Source organism: Ostrinia nubilalis, chromosome 19 (assembly GCF_963855985.1).
Source record: "Ostrinia nubilalis chromosome 19, ilOstNubi1.1, whole genome shotgun sequence".
In the NCBI taxonomy this organism is placed as follows: domain Eukaryota; kingdom Metazoa; phylum Arthropoda; class Insecta; order Lepidoptera; family Crambidae; genus Ostrinia; species Ostrinia nubilalis.
The window spans coordinates 2,017,314-2,043,495 of NC_087106.1; the positions used below are offsets into that span (position 1 = coordinate 2,017,314).

Consider the following 26,182-nt stretch of genomic DNA (forward strand, 5'->3'; position numbering starts at 1 on the left):
TTCTCAATTCGGGTGGTTTATTTTTCTAGGTACAGTGAAAAGACAGACAGCAATTGTTCATAGACACACTTGATAAATTGATTGGTGAATATGAATGAGTAACTGATGTTTGATGGCCGCTGGGGCAGGAAAGTTCTTGAGCGGCGACCACGAGCCAGAAGAAGTAGCGTGGGCAGGCCTCCCACTAGGTGGACCGACGATCTAGTGAAGGTCGCGGACGGTGCCTGAATGCGAGCGGCGCAGGACCGGTCTTTGCGGAAATCCTTGGGGGAGGCCTTTGTCCAGCAGTGGACGTCTTGAAATGAACGAACGAACGAACGAACAAAATTGTAATGCACGTCAACATTTTAATGGTCATGACGTTGATATAAGAAAAATGAAACCCTTTGTACATCAGAACATTATTTTTTCAAATAAAAAAAGGTAAGAATAATTTATTAATTAAAAACAATTATTTAACCGGTCAAGCCCATCACTAGCAGCGTAACTTCTGAGCGATATCCAGCGGGATGCATGATGTGCACAGTTAATTATTTCCAGCTACCAGTCAAGCTTAATTTGCGTGCTGTGCATAAAAAATTACTCATTAAATTTCGTATAAGCCCGGCTTTAATTTAAATATAAAAATAAGTAGCAGTATAGGTTAAAATATCGGGAGTTGTAAGCTAGTAGATGAGGCTAAGACTGAAAAAATGGATAAACAACTTTAGTTATTAAATGAATAAACTACACGTGCTGTCTATGACTCAAGGTATATGCTATTAAGAGTTTAAATAAGGAATAAATTGTATTAAACTATTGATAAATAGATAATACACGCCCAGTCTGAGGCTCTGAGCTCATCAAACATCATCATCATCATCATTTCAGCCATAGGACGTCCACTGCTGAACATAGGCCTCCCCCAATGCTTTCCATCTTGATCGATTGGTAGCGGCCTGCGTCCAGCGCTTCCCTGCTACCTTTATGATGTCGTCGGTCCACCTTGTGGGTGCACCACCTCATCATCAGAGAAGTTCACTGCCAGATTTAGGCCAACTCCAATACTCTTTTTCGTTTCAGGCTCCATACAACTTTTTGTTCAAGTAGGTAAACTTTTATGTTTTGCTACTATTCGTTTGTAAGCATAAGTTCTCTGGAAGAAAATTTTTTTTATTATTATTTTATTTTCTGTCTTCGGCTTATCACATCCAGTATGCCAGCGACCTATCACAAGTCGTTACTCCACTTAGCTCAAAAGTATCCTTACATTAAGCTTACTGAGTTGAGGTCTCCACTTAAGAACTCGTTTACTCCAATTAAACATGGCTTCCTAGGCTCTGTTTCCATCAAAGCCACCAATGAGATTTAGTTTCCGCTCAAATTCTGTTCGGAAATCTGATTGCTTATTCAAAGTAAAAGTCAAAATTGCTTTATTTGTTTAGACTATTATTATATAGTGCTTACAAATCGTCAAATATTTTGCTCTTAAGGAGCCTCTACATTAGTCTACATGTCTCATAATCTTTTTACCCTACCAGCGCTTCGAGACCAACATTTGGCATGTGCTGAGAAGAAGCGCCGCAACAAATTCAGTCACCACTGTCTGCCAGTTAATATTAATATAAATATGTAAATGTCAAAACACATTTACTCTCGTATCCACGCCTCTGCTTTGGTGGAAGCCGGGCCTTATATTAGGATTATCCTATTTGACTTTATCAAATATGCTAAGTAAGTCGAGCTAGAGCTGGTTTAGTTAATATTTAACCATAGGCACTGTAGCTGAATTTCATTAGTTTAGCGACAACAGTTCTGAGGAGCTCGCTCGTTATCGCTTCCAGAAATGCTTACCGCACCGCCGAGGTTGCACAGCATTCGCTGAATTACAGTGCTACTCATAGAGATATAGAGAGATGCCAACTAATGCGCTGAGTTCGAAACTCAGTGTCGCATTAGAAAGTTCACACGCGCAAAGTAATCAAAATAATGTGCTCAATATCCACTAGGGTATCAGTAGGTACTCAACGATCGAATAATCTTTAGTACTACGTAAGCAATGTAAACTGTTTACATTATGACGTCGCTGCTGTCATCATTGCTTTCACGGGCAATGTGTTCTGTTTTTGGGCATATTGCTGCGACACCGGCCACGCCCCCTTGTCACGTCACATCTCCCTTAAGTTTCTGTGATCTGTGGTGCTACTCGTAGACAGTAAAACTTTCGTTGTACTTTTGATTCTTTAGGATTGATTCACTGATAGCATTTTCAATTCGTCGACTTGAAAATCTTGGATCTATTCTTGAGTTTGAATCAAGTTTCATAATGCCTCACGTCCATACCCAATACCATCTGAATCTTTAGGGTGGGTTGCACCATCTTACTTTGACTTTGACAAACGTCAAAAATCTGTCAAACTCCATACAAAATGCACCGGTTATCGTCATAGTTACCGTTAAAGTTAGGTGGTGCAACTCAGCCTTAATCACTAACTACTCAATATTCGCACTCCAATCTGCCGAATTCTCTATACAATTCCCTCGGGACCCGTGAGGCGATCCCGTCACCCGTCAGCGCCAAGATTGGGAGATTATACCCACTGAACCTAGCAGTGAATTGTGTGTGCCTGCGATCTTACTGTGTGGATTTGGAGAATAAGCCTTATTGTTATAGGCACAGAGTAGATGCTGAATAGAATACTAGAAGTCAACTCTTTCTTTTACTACCAGAGTCTTATGATAAGCACACGAAAAGTAAGGCAACTCAAGTGGACCATTCCGACTCACTTGAAACGTCACAACAAGTAAAAAATCCGACGTATTTTTTCATTAAATGTCTCAATCCAAATAATTCAATTTTGTAAAGATAAAACTACGAGTATCACTCTTTGTAAAAAAATCTCCTTTATTGTACATTTTTCACAACGTTATTATGACAGTGGATTAAGGAGATTCCTTCATTTAGAATGTAAAAGTTTGTATGAAACTAAACATTTAATGGACTAAAAAAAAAGGGAAAGATTAAAAGAAATATTTGACTGAACATACCTACTATGGCAGTGGACATCTTACGGCTGAAACGAACGAACCTACTATGGCAAACAGAACCTTTTTTATTCACTTGGAGGTTAGTATTAATTTAGTTTAGTTAAAGATCTGGTATATTATTGACAGATCTAAGCAATAATTTAATACAATTAAGCCAAACTAATCCAATATATTTTACATGAATCGTACAGCGCCTACAAGATTAGTCAAGCAAGAGTTCACGTGGTGACCTCGCGTTGCATAAAAACATGCGTATTTGCAAAACATTATGTAATGTAAAAAATATAGAAATGTATCGAAAGTCCTAGAAAGAAACTACTTTAAATCCTATTAATTTAATTTCTTAGTGTCACCTTCCTAATCGGGCAACCATAGAAATGAGACCAATTAAAACCTACTTAAGTGATAATCGTATAAAGTAAATTAATGTAATTAGAAGTAAAGCAAAGAAATAGGTATTTAAGATTAAACTTCTTATCAATATTATGTTCATAAATACATACCTACTTTTTATTATTATTTTAGTATTGCACAATATTTCACCGTATTGTGAAATCTTCTATTGCACAATGTTGTGCAATACCAAAATTTTTAGGACCGCATTTCTCCATTTCTAAGAAAAAACTGTATCAACGGAGCATTCGAATACAAAACAAAAATTTATGAATATTACAAAAACTACGTAAAAATTTCAACATTTTGTGAAATAAAGGGCAATATTATGCAATGGACAAATTCATGAAATACTAGGATTCACCCGTGACTTCATCTTTATAGGTTTCAATAAAGTAATCTGACTCATTACAGCATAATTATGTCCTATGCTAAACTAATATTATTCTGAAGTAAGCTATAACATTATTAAATTTCATTAAAATCTGTCTAGTATTTTTTTCGTGAAAGAGTATCAAACATCCATCCTTTCTCGTTTTAAATGTAGAGTTCAAGGAACTGCTTTAAGTATATTTAGAACTGTGAGCGTTTCGGGGTATTTGAAATATGATGAAATCTATTAGAACTGCAAGCAATATTACGGGGAAAATATTAATTCATCATCATCATCATCATCATCATCATTTCAGCCATAGGACGTCCTACCTACAAGGTGGACCGACGACATCGTAAAGGTAGCAGGGAAGCGCTGGACGTAGGCCGCTACCAATCGATCAACATGGAAAGCATTGGGGGAGGCCTATGTTCAGCAGTGGACGTCATATGGCTGAAATATTAATTCATCTGTATATATTTAGCTTTTTATTATCTCCAACTATACGTGCCGACCTCATAAAGGTAGCAGAAAGGCGCTGGATACGGACTGCTACCAACCAATCATTCTGGGAATCATTGAGGGAGGCCTTTGTTCAGCAGTGGACGTCCTATGGCTAATATGATGATGTTATTTATTTGAACACCAATATGCGCTTTTCGTAGCGTGGCGTGGCGTGGCGTCCCCGCGCGGAACTAAGTTCCAATTTTCGTTAATAGATGGCGTTGACCGTAATTGACTCGCGCTAACATTTGATTTTTTTTGGACTTTATAGGGTGTTTTGCATAACTGGTTAATAAAGTTTTATCAGCCTACGGAAGTTGCGTTATTTACTCGTGTGATTTGTGAAGTGTGAACAACCATGTTCAATAAAAACTATTTTACCAAAATCCTAAAAAACACGAGTTGAAATCTTAAACTTACGTACGTTTGTTACCATTAAGACTCAAAATCCTGTACCCGTACGTAACGTTCCTGTACGTAACTTGTGTGCTTACTGGTATTACATTTGAACTGTGAATGTGTTAAGTTCACAACGACGCGAAAACTAAGTATAGGTTAATGAACCTACGGTAAAACCTTGGTACTACGTTCAATTTCACTTTTCAATGTAGATTCCAGTTTGTTAGAAGAGTTAGGTGCAGTCAGCTTCAAATAATTCGTGACACCTGAAGTAGCCAATAAGTACCGGGCACATATTTTATCTTATTTTCAGGTTGTGTTGTCCATTTTTTTACCACTTTGGGTGACATGATCTATTTGACGCTGACTGTACTCCAGTCAATTTGCCTTTTCAATGTGGATTCCGGTTTGTTATAGAAAAAGATTTACCGTCTACCAACCTTGAAATTTAAATATTTTCTAGCAAAATCTTGAGTGTGATGCAATGTCGCCATATATTTTTTTACATTAAAACCTTTTGGATGTGAATTTATCCAACCTTTTTTTAATTTATTTTTTTTACTCCTTTTTAACTCTTTTAAGTAAAGTCAGCATTATTAATATTTTTATATCTAAATCCAATTCGACAGTAAACATGCTTACATTTGATGACAATATTTTTTTGGCACCATCATCATCACTCATCAGAAGATTCATCGAACCGTTTTAGATAACCATAAAAATGATCCAAATCCTGAAGCAATTCATACAATGACTCATCCATGTACTTACATGTACCTAGTAAACCCTAATCTCCTATACACAGTGTAGCGATATAGCAGTAGGCTTGCTACGAAGTAAATAAAATAAAAGTCACGAAAAGCACTTTCATCTTTTCACCAGTCAAAAATAAATGTGGGTACCCCAACAGGAGGTAAAAATGTGCCAAGTCATATTAATATTATAAACATAATAATAAACACATAAAGATGTCTTAGGCTCAGTTGCACTACCGAACTTTGACCGTAACTGATTTTTGACCTTTGTCAAAGTTAAAGTAAGATGGTACAACCCAGCCTTAGTCCACTGACATAGGTATTGTCGTCACGTAATCATAAAACTTTTTTTAATAAGGTGAATTTCACAATATCTCTTGAAATTACCAACATATTATTTCAATTTGTGCAATCTGTGTAAATTATTGAATCTAAGAACCTATGGTAAGTTCTTTACGGAAACAATAAATTATTGAGTAGCTAATTGAGTGAAACTTAGGCACAAAGTAATTCAAACAAACATCCATAGAGTAGCTGTCTGAGTCACAATATTATTTATAGCACCAAGTTAATTAAAAAATGACCCTACCGCTTACAATTCTACTATGTATACCTACCGCCACACGATTTCACAACGTGATGCAAACGGCGTTCATATAAATAGTCAACGCGAGAAAATCGATTCAGTATACTTCAGCTCTTCAAGGGTTAACAGTCTACAGTAAAAGGCTTCAATAGTAACAGTCTACGTCCAGTACTAAGTATTAAAAAATAGTAACAGTCCACGTCCAGTACTAAGTATTGAAATTAAGTATGAGGGGTCATTTCGAAAGACACTGCTTCGAGTTTGGTTGTGGTGAAGGGCCGGGACCTCACCGGAAAATGCACGGGCCGTGTCACGGTCCAGGTCATCACGGACCCCCTGGATTTGGACCTTGGGGTCACCATGGACATCATGGACATCATGGACACCATGGGCATCACGGTCACCACGGTCACGGACCATGGGGTCGGAAGCATCACGGACACGGAGGACCTTTCGGCCACCACGGGCACGGACCTTTCGGCCATCACGGACCGTTCCCCTGGTCTCATCACGGATTTGGACCAAAACCACCACATCACGGTCACGGACATCACGGCCCAGGCCCACACGGTCCTCACGACAAATTCGAGCGTCACGGTCTTTTCAACTTCATGTGGTCAAAGCCTGGTAAAGACTGCAGTGACAGATGCACCCGTGGAAGGAACCCTCCCAGCCCTGCAGAGGAAACCAGACCTTGCTGCTCGAAGGATAAGAACCAACCTGAAGCGACGATATTTGTGAGAAAGATTGTGATGGACAAAGAACCGAGATGTTATTCTGTTTGAAGTGATGACGTATGTATTTAACGCTTTATGTATTTTATCTCTCTTTACTCGCATTTATTTATCTTATCTTGCACCATTCATGCGAAATCGATAGGGTTAGATAATTATTTTGTTTATCAATTCTTGAATAACAAAACAATTGTGTTTATAAGCTAACTGGGTCATTATAAAGAGTAGTAATTGGTTTTTTTTTTTCATTAAATGTATCTTTATTTACAATAAACAGATTTTTTTTAAACTAAGGCAAACTTAACTCTAGTAATTGTTAGATATTCATTCATCATAATAGTTATGATTATTAAACTTTAGTGTACTTTTTCGACTGCACATTAAGAACAGTTGCATTGCAAAAGTCGCTCTTATTTCGCATGAAATAAGGGCGATATCTTGTTCAACATGTTATTGATGTGTTGAGGATTAGGATATTGATTAAAAAAGTAGGCATTAGGATTAAAATAGCAATAATCGAATAAAATAAAATAAAAACATAAAAAAGTTATAGTTGCTTAGTTTTATGATAAAATAGTGGTAAGAAATATATTCGTATTTATGTAGGAATTTTCATACATTTTTAATCTTTTCTTTTTATAATCTTGCACCCATTTATAATATTTCTCCTCATTTTTAGAGACAGAATCACTTTGAATCAGTATATTATCGAGGTTTTAAACCAAAAAAAGGAATCATGCACGCATCAGGATACGAAGAACCATAGTTCTTGGCCATAGCCAAGGCCATGGGGCCAATGGAGAAGAATTTGAAGAATAAAGAAGATCCAGTCACAAGGATAGATATTAGAAGATGTATCTACAAATAAAGGATGCACAGGATAAAAGTGAAGAAATGGAGTTCATTAAGCATTTAACCAATAAATATAAAATTGAAAACTCTCTGATTGTTTCATTATCAATAATACTCGTAGTGATATATGTAGTTTCAAGTAGACAGGTGATGAGACATAATACAAACGATAGGAAAGACTAAATAAAAATATTCTTATAAGTATAACAAAGTATCAATAACTGACACCTTTAGTCACATTGAAAAACATTTCAAGTACATAATAGTGTAGGCAGGCGATAACACTTAAATAAATATAAAGTAACGATAGGAAAAAGTAAGTTGTTTTTTCATAAATGACAACATTGTTCCTTAAACAACAACACAGTTAAAACACCTATGCACACTAATAGCAAATATTTCAAGTAGAAAATAGTCCTTTTAATCAAACTATACTTGTATTGATCGCTAAATACAAACAAGGTAGGTAATCAAATAATGGACCGTAATTTGACAGCACACAAAACCTAGCAATTGCTTCAAGGTTGTTATTGTTTGATAACCTGTAGACAAATCACAGGCTTGAATCATAATTCTCAAGTGTCATTTCAAAGTGTAGGCCTTAATGTAAGAATATTTCGTCAAGTTGAAAATAACGGTAGACACAAAAATCTCTGATAGTAAAAAAACACTAAATGGTCTTTAATATTTCCTACTTACAAAACGATTCATAAAACTAAATATTATTTAGAAATGCCTATTAATTACCTAATAAAATGTAACTTGACCGCAAAAAAGAATTAGAAATTCTTCATAAAAGTACCTGACCTACATAGCTTTATGAAACAAAACGTACAAAAAAACTATGCAATTTTATTTATTTTACATAAGTACACATACTTTTGAAGATATTGAAGAATTTCTAACCGACCCTTTTTCTTTGCGGCTCAGTGTTTACTTCACTGAAGTTAGCTTAACTGAAAATTTATGCTTTAAAATTGTCCCTGTTTTACTTTTTTTCTACCTAGCTAATTCACAATACACTATCATAATTTTGTCTCTTTCGTACCTTTTTCGACACTTAAATAACTTGTTAGTTGTGTTAACGCCATCTAATCACAGTATACTCCAGGACCATTCCAACTGCACTCTAAACGCATCAAGTGCAAACATTAATTGCAGTTACTGCACTAACTGCGATCCCAGATCATTAGTTCAAGTTTCGCATAATGGACCCCGAAAATTATACACGAGCTGTGAATTAACATGCAACATCCCAAATGGGATGTATGAAAGGCATTTATGAAAATAATTACGTAAAATAATGGATAAAGAATCAATATTGACGACGAAACGAATAGAAAATGCTATGAAGGAAATGACAGAAAAGTATTGACGATGTTTTACTTTATTTAAAGTTCCGTGCCGTGTCACAAAATATTTTACCATACATTAATTTGTCAAGAACAATAACATTGGTGGCGTTGAAACAAAGGGCTGGCACCCCCTAGATGTAAAAAAATATTATTCACACCACCGCGGTTAGGAATTTATATTCCTACGGAAATTACTGTAAGGCGCTCGGCTTATATTTTTGATTTGATTAGATGAATAATACAATAGAAACAACAGTGTATGTACACACGAAAAGTATAAATACAGAACACATGCATAAAACTCACTGACAGCCGCAGCAAAACGGGCGAGGTCTTCCTGATGAACGCCTTTAGAAGGCTTTCCTTCAACGCCGACACTACCCGGTAAAATCAGCCCTGATTCGCGTCTTCTTATACATTACACATTTCCACACACTAAAACAATGCACTATTAGTAAAACAATACACTCGCGGCACATCTCCAAAAGCGGTACAATACAAAAAGAAAAAACAAAAAAGAAACGATGGCACTACGCGCGGCGCGGGAGATGTTTTCAATCCCAATTCCCGTGGAATACTAATTTCAAATCGATGTAAATGTCAATAAAAATCTTAATTTGTTTGTCTTTTCACTCACACTCGTGCATCGCTAAAGTAAGGGCAAAAAAAGAAGGTTGTTTTTCATATCTACCCGCAGAAATATTAATAAAATGTGTCGATGATGGACGCATTCATTGAGCGCGAAAGTTGAAAATAGAACACAAACAAATGAACTGACTGAATAACTCTTTTATCCTTATTATGAATTTTATTGAACGAAAATTATAATATAAGAATAAATTTTGTTATATTCGTAAAAATTAAACTAGTCATATAGGTTACTAATCCTTTGTTTGTCATCTGTCACCCGCTTTGCAATGGAGGGAAGTCGAACCTTAAATTCGAACTCCACCTAGTATGTCCTTCTGATTAATTCAGTTGCAGGTCCAATGCCAGTTTAACTTTTCCTTCACTGTTTGGATTTTTATTAACGGTCAAGCTGTAGATCCTGGCTACTCACAAGTTGCAGCGGTGGGAACGAGAGGTGGGAATAGTTCCGTTTTATAGTTTACAAGGAATTACAAAAGTCTTTCAAAAGATCTCTCAAAGACTTTTCAAAGGTATTTCCCTGCATTTCGCACCCTTCTGTCTTCTATCTTATATTTTAGTTGTGTTGTTGTTGTTTCAATAAACTTTTTCTATCTATATTCTAAGTTAAAATCAATAGAAAACCCGTTAAATGTTGGAAGCCATTATCAAAGCGGGCCATTTACGTGAACAGGCGACACACCACACGTAGGCACTCGGCTATCAGCCTGCACTGAAGAGCTTGCCTAAGCTTTGAATACGAAATCCAGTGCTAAATTCACTTGGGGACGGCTTAGAACGTTTTCGGGCCTTTAGTCCGACCATTTACGGAGAATCGTGAAATAAAGGTGCTTCTTGGTGTATAAAGGATATTGAAGACGTGTAAACGTTGTGGCCATTTTCTAATTGCAGTTTAATTCTGTTCATTTCGGGAGTGTTTCTTCAAATCTATTCACAACATTTCAAACATTAATAATTAAGAGATGCTGTTAGCTTTTGCCCGTCGGTTTATCACAGATCGTTACAAACTATAAGTAGTCTATATGTTATTCTGATGTATAAACAATAATATTGTAAAGTTACATCAAAATCCATTCGGTAGTTTTTGTGTGAAAGAGCAACAAACATACATCCTCCTCACAAACTTTTGCATTTATTTAAAGGTTAAAGAAGAATCCTCTGAATCCAATTCACTAACTTCTGATTCCATTGTTCAAATAAGTACAAAACTTTTTCCTTTTGGAATCACACCAAAAATCTCATGCACAATCTAACAGTTGATCAGTTTTGCTGTTACAGGAATAGTGCAGCATTTAGCTTGTAGATTAATCCGTCCAGTTCCGTCTGGATTTTGCCAATCAATACAGGGTTACAGTCGGAACGATGTCTGTAAGTCAGGCAACCAAATTACCAGTCAGCCTCATGCACGACCACTCCTTTAGCCTGTATTGCCTATTCCACACTGCTGCCACGATCAGAGATCACAATAGACGTGGAATACAGTAACGCCAGTATTCACAAACATTACTATGAGGTCTCACAGTGCGCGTGGACGCACAGGGTGACACATGATCCAATTATAAAGCTCTATTCAACGCTGTGCGTTCGATTTGCTGCTTCACTTAAGCAAGCATCGTTTGTAAATACGGGCGTAAATCCAGTTTAAAAATATGTGTATGTGTGTATTTGGGTTTGAAGAGTCCTAGATCCGTTTCTTTGAAAACTTTGAATAGGATCTTTTGCCCGGTACTACTCTGATCAGCAAAGCTGAGTGAGCAGCGGCATTGAACAGACCGTAGCCCGCTAATGGTGGGCCGGGTGTCCTGTTCTACCAGGGCCATTAGGAGAAATACTATAAAAACAATTGGAAGGAAGGATTGGATTGCCTTCGAAGCCACAGAGGCTCGCCCATAAATGAGCTGAGGCGGAGCTGCGGACGAATGTCCAAGTTAAGACAATAGCTATGTTTTATTGGGGCTTAGTGAGCAGGCGGGGAGAGTCCCACATAACCCGCCGTTCCCATCGACAATAGGCATGCACATGCACAAAGCATTTTACGACGTTAAAAAAAAGGTAGGTTGAAGACAATGGATTAAGAAGTATTCATCGTTGATTCGGTCTATGTCAAGGCTGCTCAACCTTTCGAAGACTCCGATTCAGTCGTTAACGATGGGCCACTTGCATTTCTGACAGCTAACTTCATAGAGGTCATAAAGTTCGAATCGGGCTGGAGTGGAAACAAAACAAGGCAATGATTGGAATAAAAAAGGCCTACTATTTTACCGTAGTCAGAGGTTTCTGTATTTGTGTATTTTATGTACTCACACTTTGTAATGGATAGTACTGCGCTAATTGGCGGTTTGTAGTCACCACTCGCGTGTCGGTTAGAGCTGGTAAGCCAGATACCTACAAAACATTTAATGAGCGCTGAAAAATTCCAGGTCTCTTTGTCGAGTTCACTAATGATGGACTTTCTTACATTGGGACTGTTTGTCGCCGATTTAGGGTTTACAATTGGACTGGAGTCTTTTACGTTCCATCATTTTAATGTAAACATCACTGAATTCTATTAAGTACACTATGTTTAGTATTAGTTTACAACCCTCAAAAATGGCTGCTACATCATACACATGCGCCACTGTTACAGTCACAATCAGTGATTGTCAGAATATTCTTCAACAGAATTCATCCGTGTCACCAGTGACAAATCATCACTAAAATTATCGAAGAATCCCTACAGAATCCCGTGTGCTGTACTAGATCTCTATTTTTTTTTATACAAGACAAGGCAGGTATTTGACCGCAATCGCACCTGGTGTTAAGTGAGATGCAGTCTAGGATGGTACATATCTGTAATCCTCTTTAAATACATCAGCTATGACATCCAAGGGCAGAATCTTGATTTCAAACTTCATTTAGAGGCTCTAGTACCCTAGGAATATTCCATCCTTTCACATCTAGATCAACCTGTTAAGTAACCAGTGACCTGTGCATTTTGTGTCACTGTTTAAATACCTACAGATATAAAGAGGATTACGCTTGTCCCTAATTTAATGTTCAAATAACACCGTTCCTCTGTTACACATAATCCCTTGGATTTGAGCATCAATCTGATTTTATGACAAGTCCCTCCTCAAATTCAGTTGAACACTTCAAAATTATTGAAATTTACAAATCCTTTGCGGTCTGTTTAAGGTGAGAGGATTCGCGGTAAAATAGAGTGTTAGACTTTACCTAGTGGTGACAGAGTTGATGCCAGCATATTTTGAAATTTAGAGAGATAACTAACATTAAGTCCAAGCAAAGGTCGTTTTTTTTGGAACACACCATAGCGAGAATGCATTTTGCCTAGTATGGTTACTGGACTTACAGAATATACTAACCTCATCCAGCGGATTTTACCCGCATCCAGTGCTTTCCGTGAGCTTCCTTAGATCATCGGTCCACCGAGACAAACGCTTGCCTACATTACGTTAATGTGCTGTTAATGTTGCAAACCAACAACCCCAGCAATTTTTTATAGAGCAAAGACACGAGCAGGTGAAATGAGTGATGAAAAGTGAAGTTAAGCAGAAATCAATGTTAGAAGCAAATCCTCTTGCTCGAGCATTCGCACTGAGGATAATTATGAGGCGAATTCCCATAATTTTTTTTTTAAATACATTTATCATACGCACATAGAAATTTGAAAAAGACCGCACAATGTACCTTCTACAAGAACTGGTTTTAACGTCAATACAACATACTTAGTGCCCTCCGCAACCTAGAAATTCAGGAAAACGTTCGGAAGTTCTTGCAGAATGACAATACCCAAAACCCCAATACAGCAAACGCGGCTCATTTGTTCTAGGCCCATGAGTCGGCTGTCAAAGAAGAAATTTTCTTCGAGATGTAATAAATAAAACTTTAAAAATAAATAATAATAACTTAAAGTTTCGCATTAATTTAAAAAAAGTCGCAGAAGCAACAAGAGTAATAATACCCAATAAAAATGGTATGAGAAAAAAATTATAGGGCTCGAATTAAATCTACATTAACCGAGCCAAAATCATTGGGAGAAATAAATCTGCCCGAGGATTTAAAAAACTTCATGGGAGAACCATTTTAAAAATGTCAAAGAAAGCCTGGCAAAGAGGCTCACCGAGGTGACTGGTGATCAAAAGGTTGGCAGTTATTTCGACCAACGATAAGCCTAGCCATACAACGTGACAATGCATTGGGCACCATTCCCGACTGCGGCGCTGGGGGTTATTTTGTAAATAGATACTTATTTTAAGTAATTTTAAGTTTAGTTTTTAAGTAATTTTAAGTTTTTTGTAAATAAATGTATTATAAAATTGTTTATTACCTGTTCAACTTTTGCATGATTATTTTATTTGGATCATGGATGGAACATTTCAAAGTTGCCCGAAATTATTTATGCAACTGTATTCGATACATGGTACAGTTGGAATGGGAAACAACCAGATAATAGTGCCCCTTGTGTACGCACTTTTATCACGAAAAATACAAAAATGTTATACCTATTTTCTACCAGAGCTGAAGGGTTATGGATAGTCACTTTGCAATGATGAGTATTTTGCTCCTGAAAGTGGTAATGACAGATTTTGAAATCGCCGTTATCAACTCGTTAACCGAGCCAAAATCATTGGGGGAAATAAGTCTGCCCGAGGATGAACAAAACTTCACAGGCGAACCATTTTTAATTCCTCCAAACACAGACCATCCTTCAGTAGATAATATAAAAGTTCTTATTTTTGGTACAACAAAAAATATCAAACTTTTGCATGATTCTTATTTGGATCGTGGATGGAACATTTCAAAGAAATTTATTCATGCAACTTTAATACATGGTACAGTTGGAACGGGTAACAACCAGAGAATAGTACCCCTTGTGTACGCACTTTTATCACAAAAAACACAATAATGTTATACTTATTTTCTAACAGAGCTGAAGCGTTATGGACAATCACTTTGCAATGATGAGTCTTTTGCTCATCAAGTGGTAATGACAAATTTTGAGATCGCCGTTATCAACTTGGTACGTTCTGTATTTCCAAGAACTTATCATAATACCTGTCTTTTTCATTTGGGTCAGAATATATGGCGCCATGTTCAACAGTTCGGATTGCAAAACCAGTTCTTTTATTTGGATCATGGATGAAACATTTCAAAGTTGCCCGAAATTATTCATGCAACTGTACCTATTCGATACATGGTACAGTTGGAACGGGTAACAACCAGAGACTAGACTGTACCCCTTGTGTACGCACTTTTATCACGAAAAACACAAGAATTATACCTATTTTCTACTAGAGCTAAAGCGTTATGAACAGTCACTTTGCAATGATGAGTCTTTTGTTCCTCAAGTGGTAATGACAGATTTTAAGATCGCCGTTATCCCGGTACGTTCTGTATTTCCAAGAACTTATCATAATACCTGACTTTTTCATTTGGGTCAGAATATATATGACGCCATGTTCAACAGTTCGGTTTGCAAAACCTGTTCTTTTATTTGGACCATGGATGGAACATTTCAAAGTTGCCCGAAATAATTATTCATGCAACTGTAGTTACTCGATACATGGTACAGTTGGAACGGGAAACAACCAGAGAATAGTATCCCTTGTGTACGCACTTTTATCACGAAAAACACAAGAATGTTATACCTATTTTCTAATAGAGCTGAAGCGTTATAGATAATCACTTTGCAATGATGAGTATTTTGCTCCTGAAGTGGTAACGACAGATTTTGAAATCGCCGTTATTAACTCGTTGACCGAGTCAAAATCATTGGGGGAATTAAGTCTGCCCGAGGATGTAAAAAACTTCACGGGTGAACCATTTTTAATTCCAAACACAGACCATCCTTCAATAGATAATATAAAAGTTCTTATTTTTGGTACAACAAAAAATATCAAACTTTTGCGTGATTCTTATTTGGATCATGGATGGAACATTTCAAAGAAATTATTCATGCAACTATAATACTACATACAGTTGGAACGGGTAACAATCAGAGAATAGTAGGTACCCCTTGTGTACGAACTTTTAGCACGAAAAACAAGAATGTTATACCTATTTTCTAACAGAGCTGAAGCGTTATGGACAGTCATTTTGCAATGATGAGTCTTTTGCTCCTCAAGTGGTAATGACAGATTTTGAGATCGCCGCTATCCCGGTACGTTCTGTATTTCTAAGAACTTATCATAAACCTGTCTTTTTAATTTGGGTCAGAATATATGGCGCCATGTTCAACAGTTCAGACTGCAAAACCAGTATCTCACAGATGCTGAAATACTAAACCGCCATCAAAATATTACTTTACTACTAAATATTGGCCACCGCTACTGCTTGCCAACATAACCTCTCATTCATATCTCCCGAAGCAAAGCTTAACATCGAAAAGGACTCTGTTACATCCACACTCGTAAGGAGATTAACAAGTGTAACTATTAACTCCGAAACCGTTTGCTATGATATAGCTATTGGGTTACGTTTAAGGCTCCTCACCCACGGCGACTTATTATAGCGATTCAGTAGCGATTCTGTAGCGCATTCGCATCGATACAGTCACAATGCGGTCGCTAGCAGTGTGTCTCGCCCGGCCCACATAAACACGATTCTGTCGTGATGCAAACGCGATACTGTCGCAAAACAGGCTCTGGATTGGAACCTCCCAGTAAAACGCAAACGTGATCGCCCCAAACAAACTTGGCTGCGCACTAGCAGATGAGGCGAAGAAAATCGCCAAGACTTGGAGTAAGATCAAACGCGAAGCTCAAGACCGAATTCGATGGAAGACTGTCGTGGACACCCTCCCTGTGGGGGATAGGGGAAATAATCTAGGGGACATAGGACATTAAGTGAAGTAAGTCACAAAATTACCTGCTGCCGCGTCACCCTCCCTCCGTTCTCTCCCCAATGTCGACCTACCGATACAGTCACAAATTCACAATACTGTAGCGCGTTAGTAGCGCGTTGGCATCACTTCTGTAGCGCGTTGCAAATGCGACTAACGCGCGTTTATAAAACGCGCGACAGCATCACTACAAAAAGTCGCCGACTCACCGTGGGCGAGAGGCCTAACAGATTGCGGAAAATTGATTAAGTTTTGTGGGTGAAGTTGTAGCCATTTTAATTGGTGATTTCGTGAAGATTTCAGGGTTATACGGGTGTAAAAGTTGGGAACTAGTTGGCTTTTAGTGGCAAGTACTAGGTGTTAAGTGGACTTAACTTAAGACTATTTCTGTTCCAGTCTTGAGAATTTGGTTCAATGTGTATGGGTCCTTTATCACCCTACTGAAGTATTTTACTGTTTAAAGCCAAAGCCACATAATAAAGCGAAAAGCTACTATTTTACTTCAACACCATATTTATAATTTTTAAACGAGTGTAAAAGAGTTTTTTAAAGCCTATTTACAGATATAAATGAGTTTTATTGATTACAATTATTCATCATCATTTCAGCACTGCTGAACATAGGCCTCCCCCAATGATTTCCACAATGGCTGGTTGGCGGCGGCCTGCGTCCAGCGCCTTCATGAGGTCATCGGTCCACCTTGTGGTGGACATCTTATGCTGCGCGGTTATGAACAATTATAATAAAGGTGCAATGGAAAAAAATACAATAATTTTCAATTTGAAGTCGCAATTGAATGTTTCCAGTTAAATTAAAATCCATAACTTTAATTAATCTGATGTCACCATAAATAATCCGATCAGGATTTAATTAGGTATTTGTTGGCAAAGTTTACGTTTAGAGGCTGTTTGCAATTTATTATGCTAATGAATCTCGATGGTATAGGTGTTGAGGGTTAGTTATAAATTATACACACAGACGCGAAGGATGGCGAACGTCTTCGCGAAATGACAAACCTATCGGAAATAGGTTGTCCTTTCGTGACAAGTAAACAATTCAATATTATCGTATTGAATTTTATTTTAGGCTACCTTTTAGGAAAACATATTAAATAAAATAAATAAATATCCTTGGACATTTTACACTGCGCTTCTAGTCCCAAACTAAGCAAAGCTTGTACTATGGGTACTTAAATATTTTTTTTTAAATACATACACATTATTTATACATAGAAAACCTAGTCCAATACAAACAAATATGTTCATGCACACAAATATTTGTACTGTGCGGGAACCGAACGCCGTTACCTCCGGAATAGTAGTCCGTTTCGAACCACTACACCAAACGGCCGACAATCTTTTTCAATATTACGTCATCCAACAGGACAATGAGGTCTTAAACTTTAAATTCAAATTCAAATCATTATTATTTTGAATTTGTCTTAAACTTTCGTTAAAATTGTCAATAAAGTGTATTCAACAATTACGCAAACTTGTCAATCAATTTTACGATACAATCGTATTCCATGATTTGGAGTCTTTTAATTACCATTTTACATTGATTTAATATGCTCTAACTTCAACATGCATAAAGTTGTTCATCGCTATTGTTTCGGGTATTCCAACTGTGAATTTTGGGGAATGGGAAGTTTAAACAGTAAAATTTCCAGTCATGGCTCCATTAGTTGATTAATTAATATTTCTCTGTCTGGTGTTAAATCGTTATTCGGTATTGCTATAGGGATTTACTTGTACTACTAATTGCTCGCCAGTCAATTTCCTTTCAACATTATGTATTTGCCAACATAATGACCATTCTTCAAAACCGTTACCTTACCCATCCAATTTCTCTTCAGCTAATCTTGACAAGTTCACCAAAATGCTGTCTATTTGCCACAGCCGTGTGTCCCCGTTAATAGCCTGTTTGCTCTCGTTATCTCGGGCGAGCACACGTAGAGTTACGAGCGTAAGTGTTGTTACGCCCTCGCGTAACTCTCATAGTAATGAGTGTTGCGAATCATGAGCTATTCCGTAAACATTGATTGTATTGATCTTTGGGGAGCAGGGAAAAACTGCGTGGGTAGGATGTGACGTGTTTATTATCTAGTAAGGAATAAAGGAGACCGAAAAGCTTTGATGCTGGTACTATGTGATCTCACTTGATTATGTCTAAAGTATACAAGATATCGAAAAACTGGTTGAATTTTCGGATAGATCCAGTTAATTCTGTAACATATTATTGATACCGTTTGAAAGAGCTCGTTTTAAGCACTTTCGGAATTAGTAAACAGCCAATGCCTTTGGTACACAAAGGCAATACAAAACAATGCAAAGACAAAAATAGCATGGAATCCATTCCGAGCCTTAGAACTAATTTATGAAGTTCGATTTAAAATCAAAGTTAAATCCAAAACTGTGATAAGTTTAAACAAAAACTTAGCTTTTAACCAATTACAACACAAAATCTGTGCAAGAGTCCTAATAACGAGTTTTATGAAAATCTGCGTAGGGTTTGCAAAGGGCAACATGTAGGCCTTAGAGAATTAAAATGAAGGCGTACCCTTTTAGATTTTCTTTGCATTATTACAGCAAGTGCGAACCTACTATTGTTTAGGGCAAATGGTCATATCCACTCAGTAAATACTTCCTCTTCAGCCTTGAAGAGTCCCAGAGGAAATCAGGCAGCCAGTTTCAGCGCCGTGACGTCAGTAACGTTTAGGCAGGAATGTATGATGTACCAAGTGAAAAATAGAACAAAGATAAGAAAGAAGATGTAAGATGATACACTTAAAATAAATTATGTATTTCCTATCTAAAGGTTCTATTGACGTGATTGTAATAGTAGCTGAAGTTTCTTTTAAATATTTAATGGGCTGTGATTCTGTCATGACGTCATTGGAAGTGATGTAAAGGCAAAGTCTGCAGTCCTTAAACATTTATAACTTTCCACACATGAGACGCGATGGTTGTGAACAAAGTAAATAAACATACAATATTCAAAATGTATTTAATTGTTTCTCTTCATACTCAACATGTCGCGGACGAATCTGGCTCCAGCCTTAATGCCTTCAAAAGTCTCGAATCCAGCTTGCTCAATAAACACGGGATCAACTAGAAAACCTAATAAAGTAGTATGTCCATTTAATGCTGGCAATTCATAGGTGTAAGACAAAGGAATTCCTGCCCCAGCTTGGGCATAATCACTGGACCCACCAGATGCGGTGTATCTTAAAACGTGAACGATATTTCCAACTTGATAATTAGGTTTGGAAGGCCACTTAACTCTGTCGATAGCTTGAGCCATGTTCACACCGACGACGTTAAGAGCGAGAGCATTGGGAGGGAGCTGACCAGTTCCGAAGCCAAATAAGACCATGCTGCCGAAGCTGTGGATGTCAATGAAAAGCTCGATGCGGTCAGCGTGCTCTTCAAGGATGCGTCTGATGTTGTCAGTCTCAGGTTCGGAGAAGGGTCCAGCGCCGTGGAAGGTGTCAAAGCACCAGCTATTACTGGAAGCTGTGCCCCACCACGCGTCAAAGTTCCTGTTCAAGTCGACTCCCATGCAGAAGGAGCTGATGCCCTCGCGGCGGTTTTTACGCCAGAAACGATCCTGGAAAGTAATAATAATAGAATAAATCTTTTTCTTTAAGAATCAGGTACTTCAATTCCTTGTTAATTTTGTTTGCTTAGAAAACAATTTAATAATTTTAGGATGTAAAGTTTCTTTATCCACTAGAGACTAAAGGTCTCCTGGATCCTACGCCTACGGTATTTAAGAAGGTGACAACACAGTTAAAACACGGTAATAATATCATACAGTATTGTAACTTCATATAAACAGACGAAACGAGAGCTTTCCTTCAATATTCAAATCTCGGGATGCGCTCGGTATGCAAAAGTCGGGGGTGTCGTGAATGTGCCGAATGGACGTCGGTGACCAAGTGTTGAAAATGAAAAAGTTATTGAATTTGATAGACCGTCATTTACGGTCAAATTGGTCAAAAACTAGTCAAATTGTAATTTTCAGTCAGTTTGATTTGAAATGAAAATTATATTGTATAAGCTTTCGCCCACGACTTCGCCCGCCCGAAATTAAAGTAACAGGTCATTATGATTAGTAAAGTTTCAAAATTATTTAAGTATTGTAGTTTTTTTGAATTAAATCTACTAATCACAAAACATTCACAAAACTAGATAGAAACTCTAAGTAGGCAGATGTAATTAAAATGGGTAGGTGAGCAGCCCTATCGCATGTTGTCATACCGTGACGTACCGCGCGGCTGTTGACATTTATTTCAAAAATATGGCCGAGTTGGAATACTGATAGTATTACCGTGGTTAAAAGGAACAAATGCGTCATCCAAATAAGCTCCAAATCAATTCCAAATATCTAATCTGTTTGGAATACAATTACTAAAATTTTAAAACTTACACCATCGTGACTGTGTTCGTATCCATCAGGGTTGCCAATTGGCAGAATGATCCAGTCCAGGTCATTGACTAGGTCAGAATCAGTAACGTCGATGACCAGTTTCTCAATGGCATAAAGTGTTGCTGGCAGAGTGACCCACTCCCGGGCGTGGAGCAGGGACATCAGGAAAATTACTGGCTTTCTTCTGTCCTGCAAGACAAGTTTAAAAAATTTGGATCTTCGTCAATTTGTATTTTCATTTACCCAATCATATAAGTTAGTTCTATTTTATTGGCTACTTCGTGGTATTCTGATTAACTATCTTTAATTTCGCTATGAGCCTGTTAAAATTTGTTATAAGATGAATTTTGCCACTTATGACAGATTCAGTTGAAGAAATGTTGAAGTATGGATTTGAACTTCGGTTGTGCTAAATTCAAACATTAACTAAAGTCGCACGTACTTTTTATCGAATAGCCGATAAACTTATCATGATTGATTGATATCTAAGCCCTTTCAATTTACAAATTACCTCAAAGTTGGTGGTGGAGATTTTCAGGTACTTCATGTCACGGCCCAATAAGCTACTTCCAGCAGATTCTACTTTCACCAGATTGGGGTAGGCATTGCCCAATCTGACGAGGTAGTCGTCGACCTGAAAAAGTTAAACAATTTTAAATTATTAAAGATGACGGATTAGCAAGCTGAAGTGGCAATGGGCCTAAGGCACATAGTACGCAGAACTGACGGTTGATGGGGCAGTAAGACTCTGGAGTGGAGGCCATGTACCGGAAAGCATAACGTGAGATGTGTCTACCCACAAGGTGAACCGACGACCTTATAAAGCAGGTGAAGCACAAAGCAGGAAGGTGCTGAATGCAGGCTGTCACTAACCGGTCAATATGGAAATAATTGATGAAGGTGGCTGAAATTCAAAAAGGAAGTAGATTGGGAAACAAGAAGAAACTTACCACTTGGTATCTGTGAATTTCATCGTATGGTAAAGCCAATCTGGAACTGGACCTGTTGCTACGCTTTGACGCAGCATTAGCCAGCAACTTGTCTTCTAGTTCCAACTGCCTGAATAAAACAATTAAAATTTAACTTTCAGTGAAATGGTCAATGTCTCTATTAACACAATATTCCTTTGATCACACGTTTTTCATTCTTACTTTCATTTGATTCTTTTTTTTCAAGTCAAGTCTAGTTTCAGGGTTCCAGTTTTTTATATTGTTTAACCAAAGAACAATAATTGGGGGATACGACTCTTTCAAATGCATTCTTTCGGTAAATCAATTTAACTTTTATACTTACTCTCTTACGTTTGCTACTTTGATGTTGTACTCCACATCCATAGATGCCAGGAGTTCCTCAAAATGTGACTTCAGCTCTTTGGAGACGAGGATCTGACCTGGATTTTCAGTGTGTCCGTAGACGAACACTTGGATAGGGATCTGGTTTTCCAGTTCATGGATGAATTTAGTCTGCACAGCATTCTTCACGAAGACTTCGTAAAGAGAGTGTCTGAAAGATTGTGGCTGTTAGAAAATCTGAAGCATGTGTTTATAAGTTGAGAGAACATGTTAAGCCCTTGGTCACTCTTAACAGATGCCTTTAGTAACTTTTGTATACAAAATATTTATTTACCCTTCGTATTGTTCATGTTTAGCACACACCACATAAAATATGGCACAGAATAACAAAACACTCTTTAAAAGGTTGGCCATGTTGCTTAGGCCAAAATTAATATACCAAATGAGTATTAAGAGTGCTGTTTAAACCTTTTAATACTGTTTTGATAACGGAAACCATCAATCTTCTTTATCCACAATTTGGTAATTTGTTGATAAATTATTACGAAATCATCCTTATGAAAAACCCATTGGAGATTTAAAAATATACACCTATTCGTAATAATACATTAAATATGTCAATCAAACAACATAATCTACGTTAATATTAATAAAAGATAGGGAAAAATGCGCCACCACAAATTAAAAAGTCCAGTACAAACGGATCTAGCACACATGTAAATGCAAATAAATGATTTGATTTGATTTGATTTTGCGGTAAAAATTGCTATTTTACATAAATGAGGTTGTAGTAATCAAGTAAAATGGCCAAAATCAAACAAGAAATTCCAATATGTGCCATATTGGAAATAATGGATTTTTCAAAATTTTAGTCATTGATGGAAAATATTATGACTTAAAGTGCAATTTTAAAACAGTGAAAAGAAGCCAAATGGGTAGGTAAGTAAATTAAAAATACAATGTATGCAATCTGGAAATTCAATTTATTTATCGTCTTTCCTCATACTCAACATGTCACGAACAAACCTAGCTCCAGACTTAATGCCTTCAAAAGTCTCGAATCCGGCTTGTTCTATAAAATCGGGATCAACAAAGAAACCAAATAAACCGGTATCTCCATTGAAAGCTGGTAACTCAAAAGTATATGATAGAGGAATTCCTGCTTCAACGTGAGCATAATCACAGGATCCACCCGATGCTCGATATCCTAAAACATGGAAGATATTTCCAACGACATAGTTAGGTTTGGAGGGCCACTTCACCCTGTCGATAGCTTGGGCCATGTTAACACCTACGACAGCAAGACTGAGTGCATTGGGGGAAAGTTCGCCAATCCCGTAGCCGAATAAGACCATGCTGCCGAAACTGTGGATGTCGATGAAAAGCTCAATGCGATCAGCGTGCTCGTCAAGAATTCGTTTGATGTTTTGAGTCTCTGGTTCGGAGAAGGGTCCAGTGCCGTGGTATTCGTCGGAGCAGAGACTGCTGCTGGAAGCTGTTCCCCACCAAACGTCGAAGTTTCTGTTCAAGTCGACCCCCATGCATAGGTTGATACCATCGCGACGGTTTTTACGCCAGAAACGGTCCTGGAAATAGAGAGCAGAAAAATTTAAGCATAAAAAGCTCCAGATGAAAGATAATATCTTCCAAAAATTCTTACATCAACGTGACTGTGTTCATATCCATCAGGGTTGGCAATGGGCATAATGATCCAGTCCATGTCATTGATCAGATCTGAGTCAGTGACGTCAATAACCAGCTTCTAATTGCATAAAGTGTTGCTGGTAGGGTGACCCACTCCCGGGCATGGAGTAGTGACATCAGGAAAATTACTGGCTTTCTTCTGTCCTGCAAGATTAAGAATTTGTTTCATGAAGTCTGTATCATCAACCTGATTATACTTTACTTCTTCTTGCCCATTTAATTAAGTTACCTCAAAGTTGGTGGTGGAGATTTTCAGGTACTTTACATCGCGGCCTAGTAAGCTACTTCCAGCAGATTCAACTTTCACCAGATTGGGGTAAGCATTGCCCAGTCTGACGAGGTAGTCGTCAACCTAAAAAAGGTGCATAATTTTATAACTTTTAATCATACTTCACTTGAATAGGGTAACATTAGAATCAAGGAAAATAACGTCATACCACTTGGTATCTATGTATCACATCATACGACAGAGCCTCCATTCTAGAACTGGACCTGTTTCTGCTTTTGGACGCAGCATTAGCCATTAACCTGTCTTCCAGCTCCAGTTGTCTGAAAAGTATTAATATAAAAGAAATCTTAACATCAAAGAGCATCTTCCACTTCACTATTGGACCCAAGGTTAAAAATATACGTAATTTATTTTAAGTCAGTGCTGACGATAATTTTATAGCTACTTATCGTGACGAATTTCGAGAAAGTTTAGGATATTTTTTCTGTAGTGGTTAAGTTTCGTTAATGGTATAGCAGTGAAAGATTTATTTCATCTACATTTACTTACTCTCTAATGTTGCGAGTTTTGATGCTGTATTCTACGTTCATAGATGATAATAATTCTTCAAAATGCGCCTTTCGCTCTTTGGAGACGAGGATCTGCCCTGGTCGTTCGGTGTGTCCATGGACGAACACCTGGATAGGGAACTGGCTTTCCAGTTCATGGAGAAATTTAGTTTGCTCAGCATTCTTCACGATGACTTCGTAAAGGGAGTGGCTGGAAGAATTGATATTATGGAATTTATTTAATATCTTAGTAATTTATTACTTATCCTGTAGCAGTGTTGTGCATATCAGACTTTAAGATCATTATGCATTTGACAAGACTCAATCGGACCAACTGATTAACTTGCTGTCCCCAGAACGGAATCTCCTCTTATTCTTATTTCGGTTTTTTAATATTTGTATTTTTTATACCGGATTTTCCAAAAATTTGAATACATAGCAATCCATTGTCGTACCTATATCAGCTTAATTTAAGAGCGTTTACGCCGTTTGGCGCAAAAACAGTACTTTTTCAACCCGTTACATTCATTAACCAGTTACATTACAAATATGTTATAGGCATAAATAATTAGGCAATTTCGTCATCTAAATAGTTAGTTGAGAAAATATTTCGATTAGTATAGTATTTAAGAATTCTATCAAGACAAATCCACACAGGTTTTCAAATTTCCACTTTAGCGTCAGTTTACAAGCTGAATTTTTTATAAAAATACTATGAAAACGATATAACAAACATTTATATCCTATAGCATAGGTCCTTAGGCAAATAGTTAGTTGAGAAAATTCTTACATTTAAGCATTTTACAATAAGAATTCACAAATTCAAAGAACGTGAAATACCCAAAAATCAAAGTGATTTTTACACCATTATTCTTCTTTAATTCAACATAAAAATAGCTTAATATAATAAAATAACATCTTCTTTAAAATATTCACTTTGAAACGATATAATACTTTATTGTTATTGTTTTGCTATAAACATTTAAAAACTATTAAAAAACGCCGCGCGCGAATCATTTCCAATGATGCCCCTTGAAACGCCGCGCTTCGCGTAAACACTCTTAAAATATGTAAAACATTGTATTTACCCTTCATATTGTTCATGTTTTGCACACACCACACAAAAAGTTGCACAAAACAACAACACACTCTCTAAAAGTTTGACCATGTTGCTTTGCCCGAAATGAATATGACAAATGAGTTTACAGACAGCTGTTAAATCTTATAATACGTACTGTTTTAGATAATCGAGGTTATCAATCTTATTAGTCTACAATTGGGTAGGTAATTAATTGTTGAGATTTGTATCACGAAAAAATCCATATGAAAAACCCGATGGAAACTTCAAAACAAGTTGCCTACCTAGATTCAAATCAGTTACAAGTAAAACAAACTTAGATAACGTACATTTTATTGATATCACACACTTCAAACTAAAGCCTGGTCCGTGAGCACGTAGTCGCGTTCGCGACTGTGCGACGGGTGCAGTGAGTGTGTGAGCGCGACAGCAA

At 37.2% G+C, this 26,182-nt stretch overlaps 1 protein-coding gene, 1 long non-coding RNA gene and 1 pseudogene across 2 annotated transcripts; 1 reads left to right on the top strand and 2 right to left on the bottom strand.

Annotated features, from left to right (window-relative positions):
- The first annotated feature begins 6,139 nt into the window (after positions 1-6,139).
- LOC135081038 (uncharacterized) lies at positions 6,140-7,711 on the top strand. The gene is made up of 2 exons (XR_010259105.1): positions 6,140-6,831; positions 7,451-7,711. It is a non-coding gene; the product is annotated as an uncharacterized LOC135081038 (long non-coding RNA).
- Positions 7,712-19,456: 11,745 nt separating this feature from the next.
- LOC135081033 (carboxypeptidase B-like) lies at positions 19,457-22,650 on the bottom strand. Its single transcript, XM_063975757.1, has 6 exons — positions 22,525-22,650; positions 22,192-22,401; positions 21,849-21,957; positions 21,410-21,532; positions 20,899-21,087; positions 19,457-20,076 (listed from the first exon to the last, which is right to left on the bottom strand). Exons 1-6 carry the CDS (start codon positions 22,602-22,604, stop codon positions 19,474-19,476), a joined length of 1,314 nt encoding a protein of 437 aa, XP_063831827.1. The 5' UTR covers positions 22,605-22,650; the 3' UTR covers positions 19,457-19,473.
- A 510-nt stretch (positions 22,651-23,160) lies between these two features.
- LOC135081032 (carboxypeptidase B-like) lies at positions 23,161-26,004 on the bottom strand (annotated as a pseudogene).
- Between the last annotated feature and the right edge of the window lie 178 nt (positions 26,005-26,182).

Coding starts and splice junctions, on each gene's coding strand:
- LOC135081033 (XM_063975757.1), bottom strand. CDS start 22,604: ATGGCCAACCTTTTAAAGAGTGTTTTGTTATTCTGTGCCATATTTTAT. Junction 21,958..22,191: donor AAAGTAGCAAACGTAAGAGA/GTAAGTATAAAA, acceptor TGTTTTATTCAG/GCAGTTGGAACTAGAAGACA. Junction 20,077..20,898: donor ACGAACACAGTCACGATGGT/GTAAGTTTTAAA, acceptor ATTACTTTCCAG/GATCGTTTCTGGCGTAAAAA.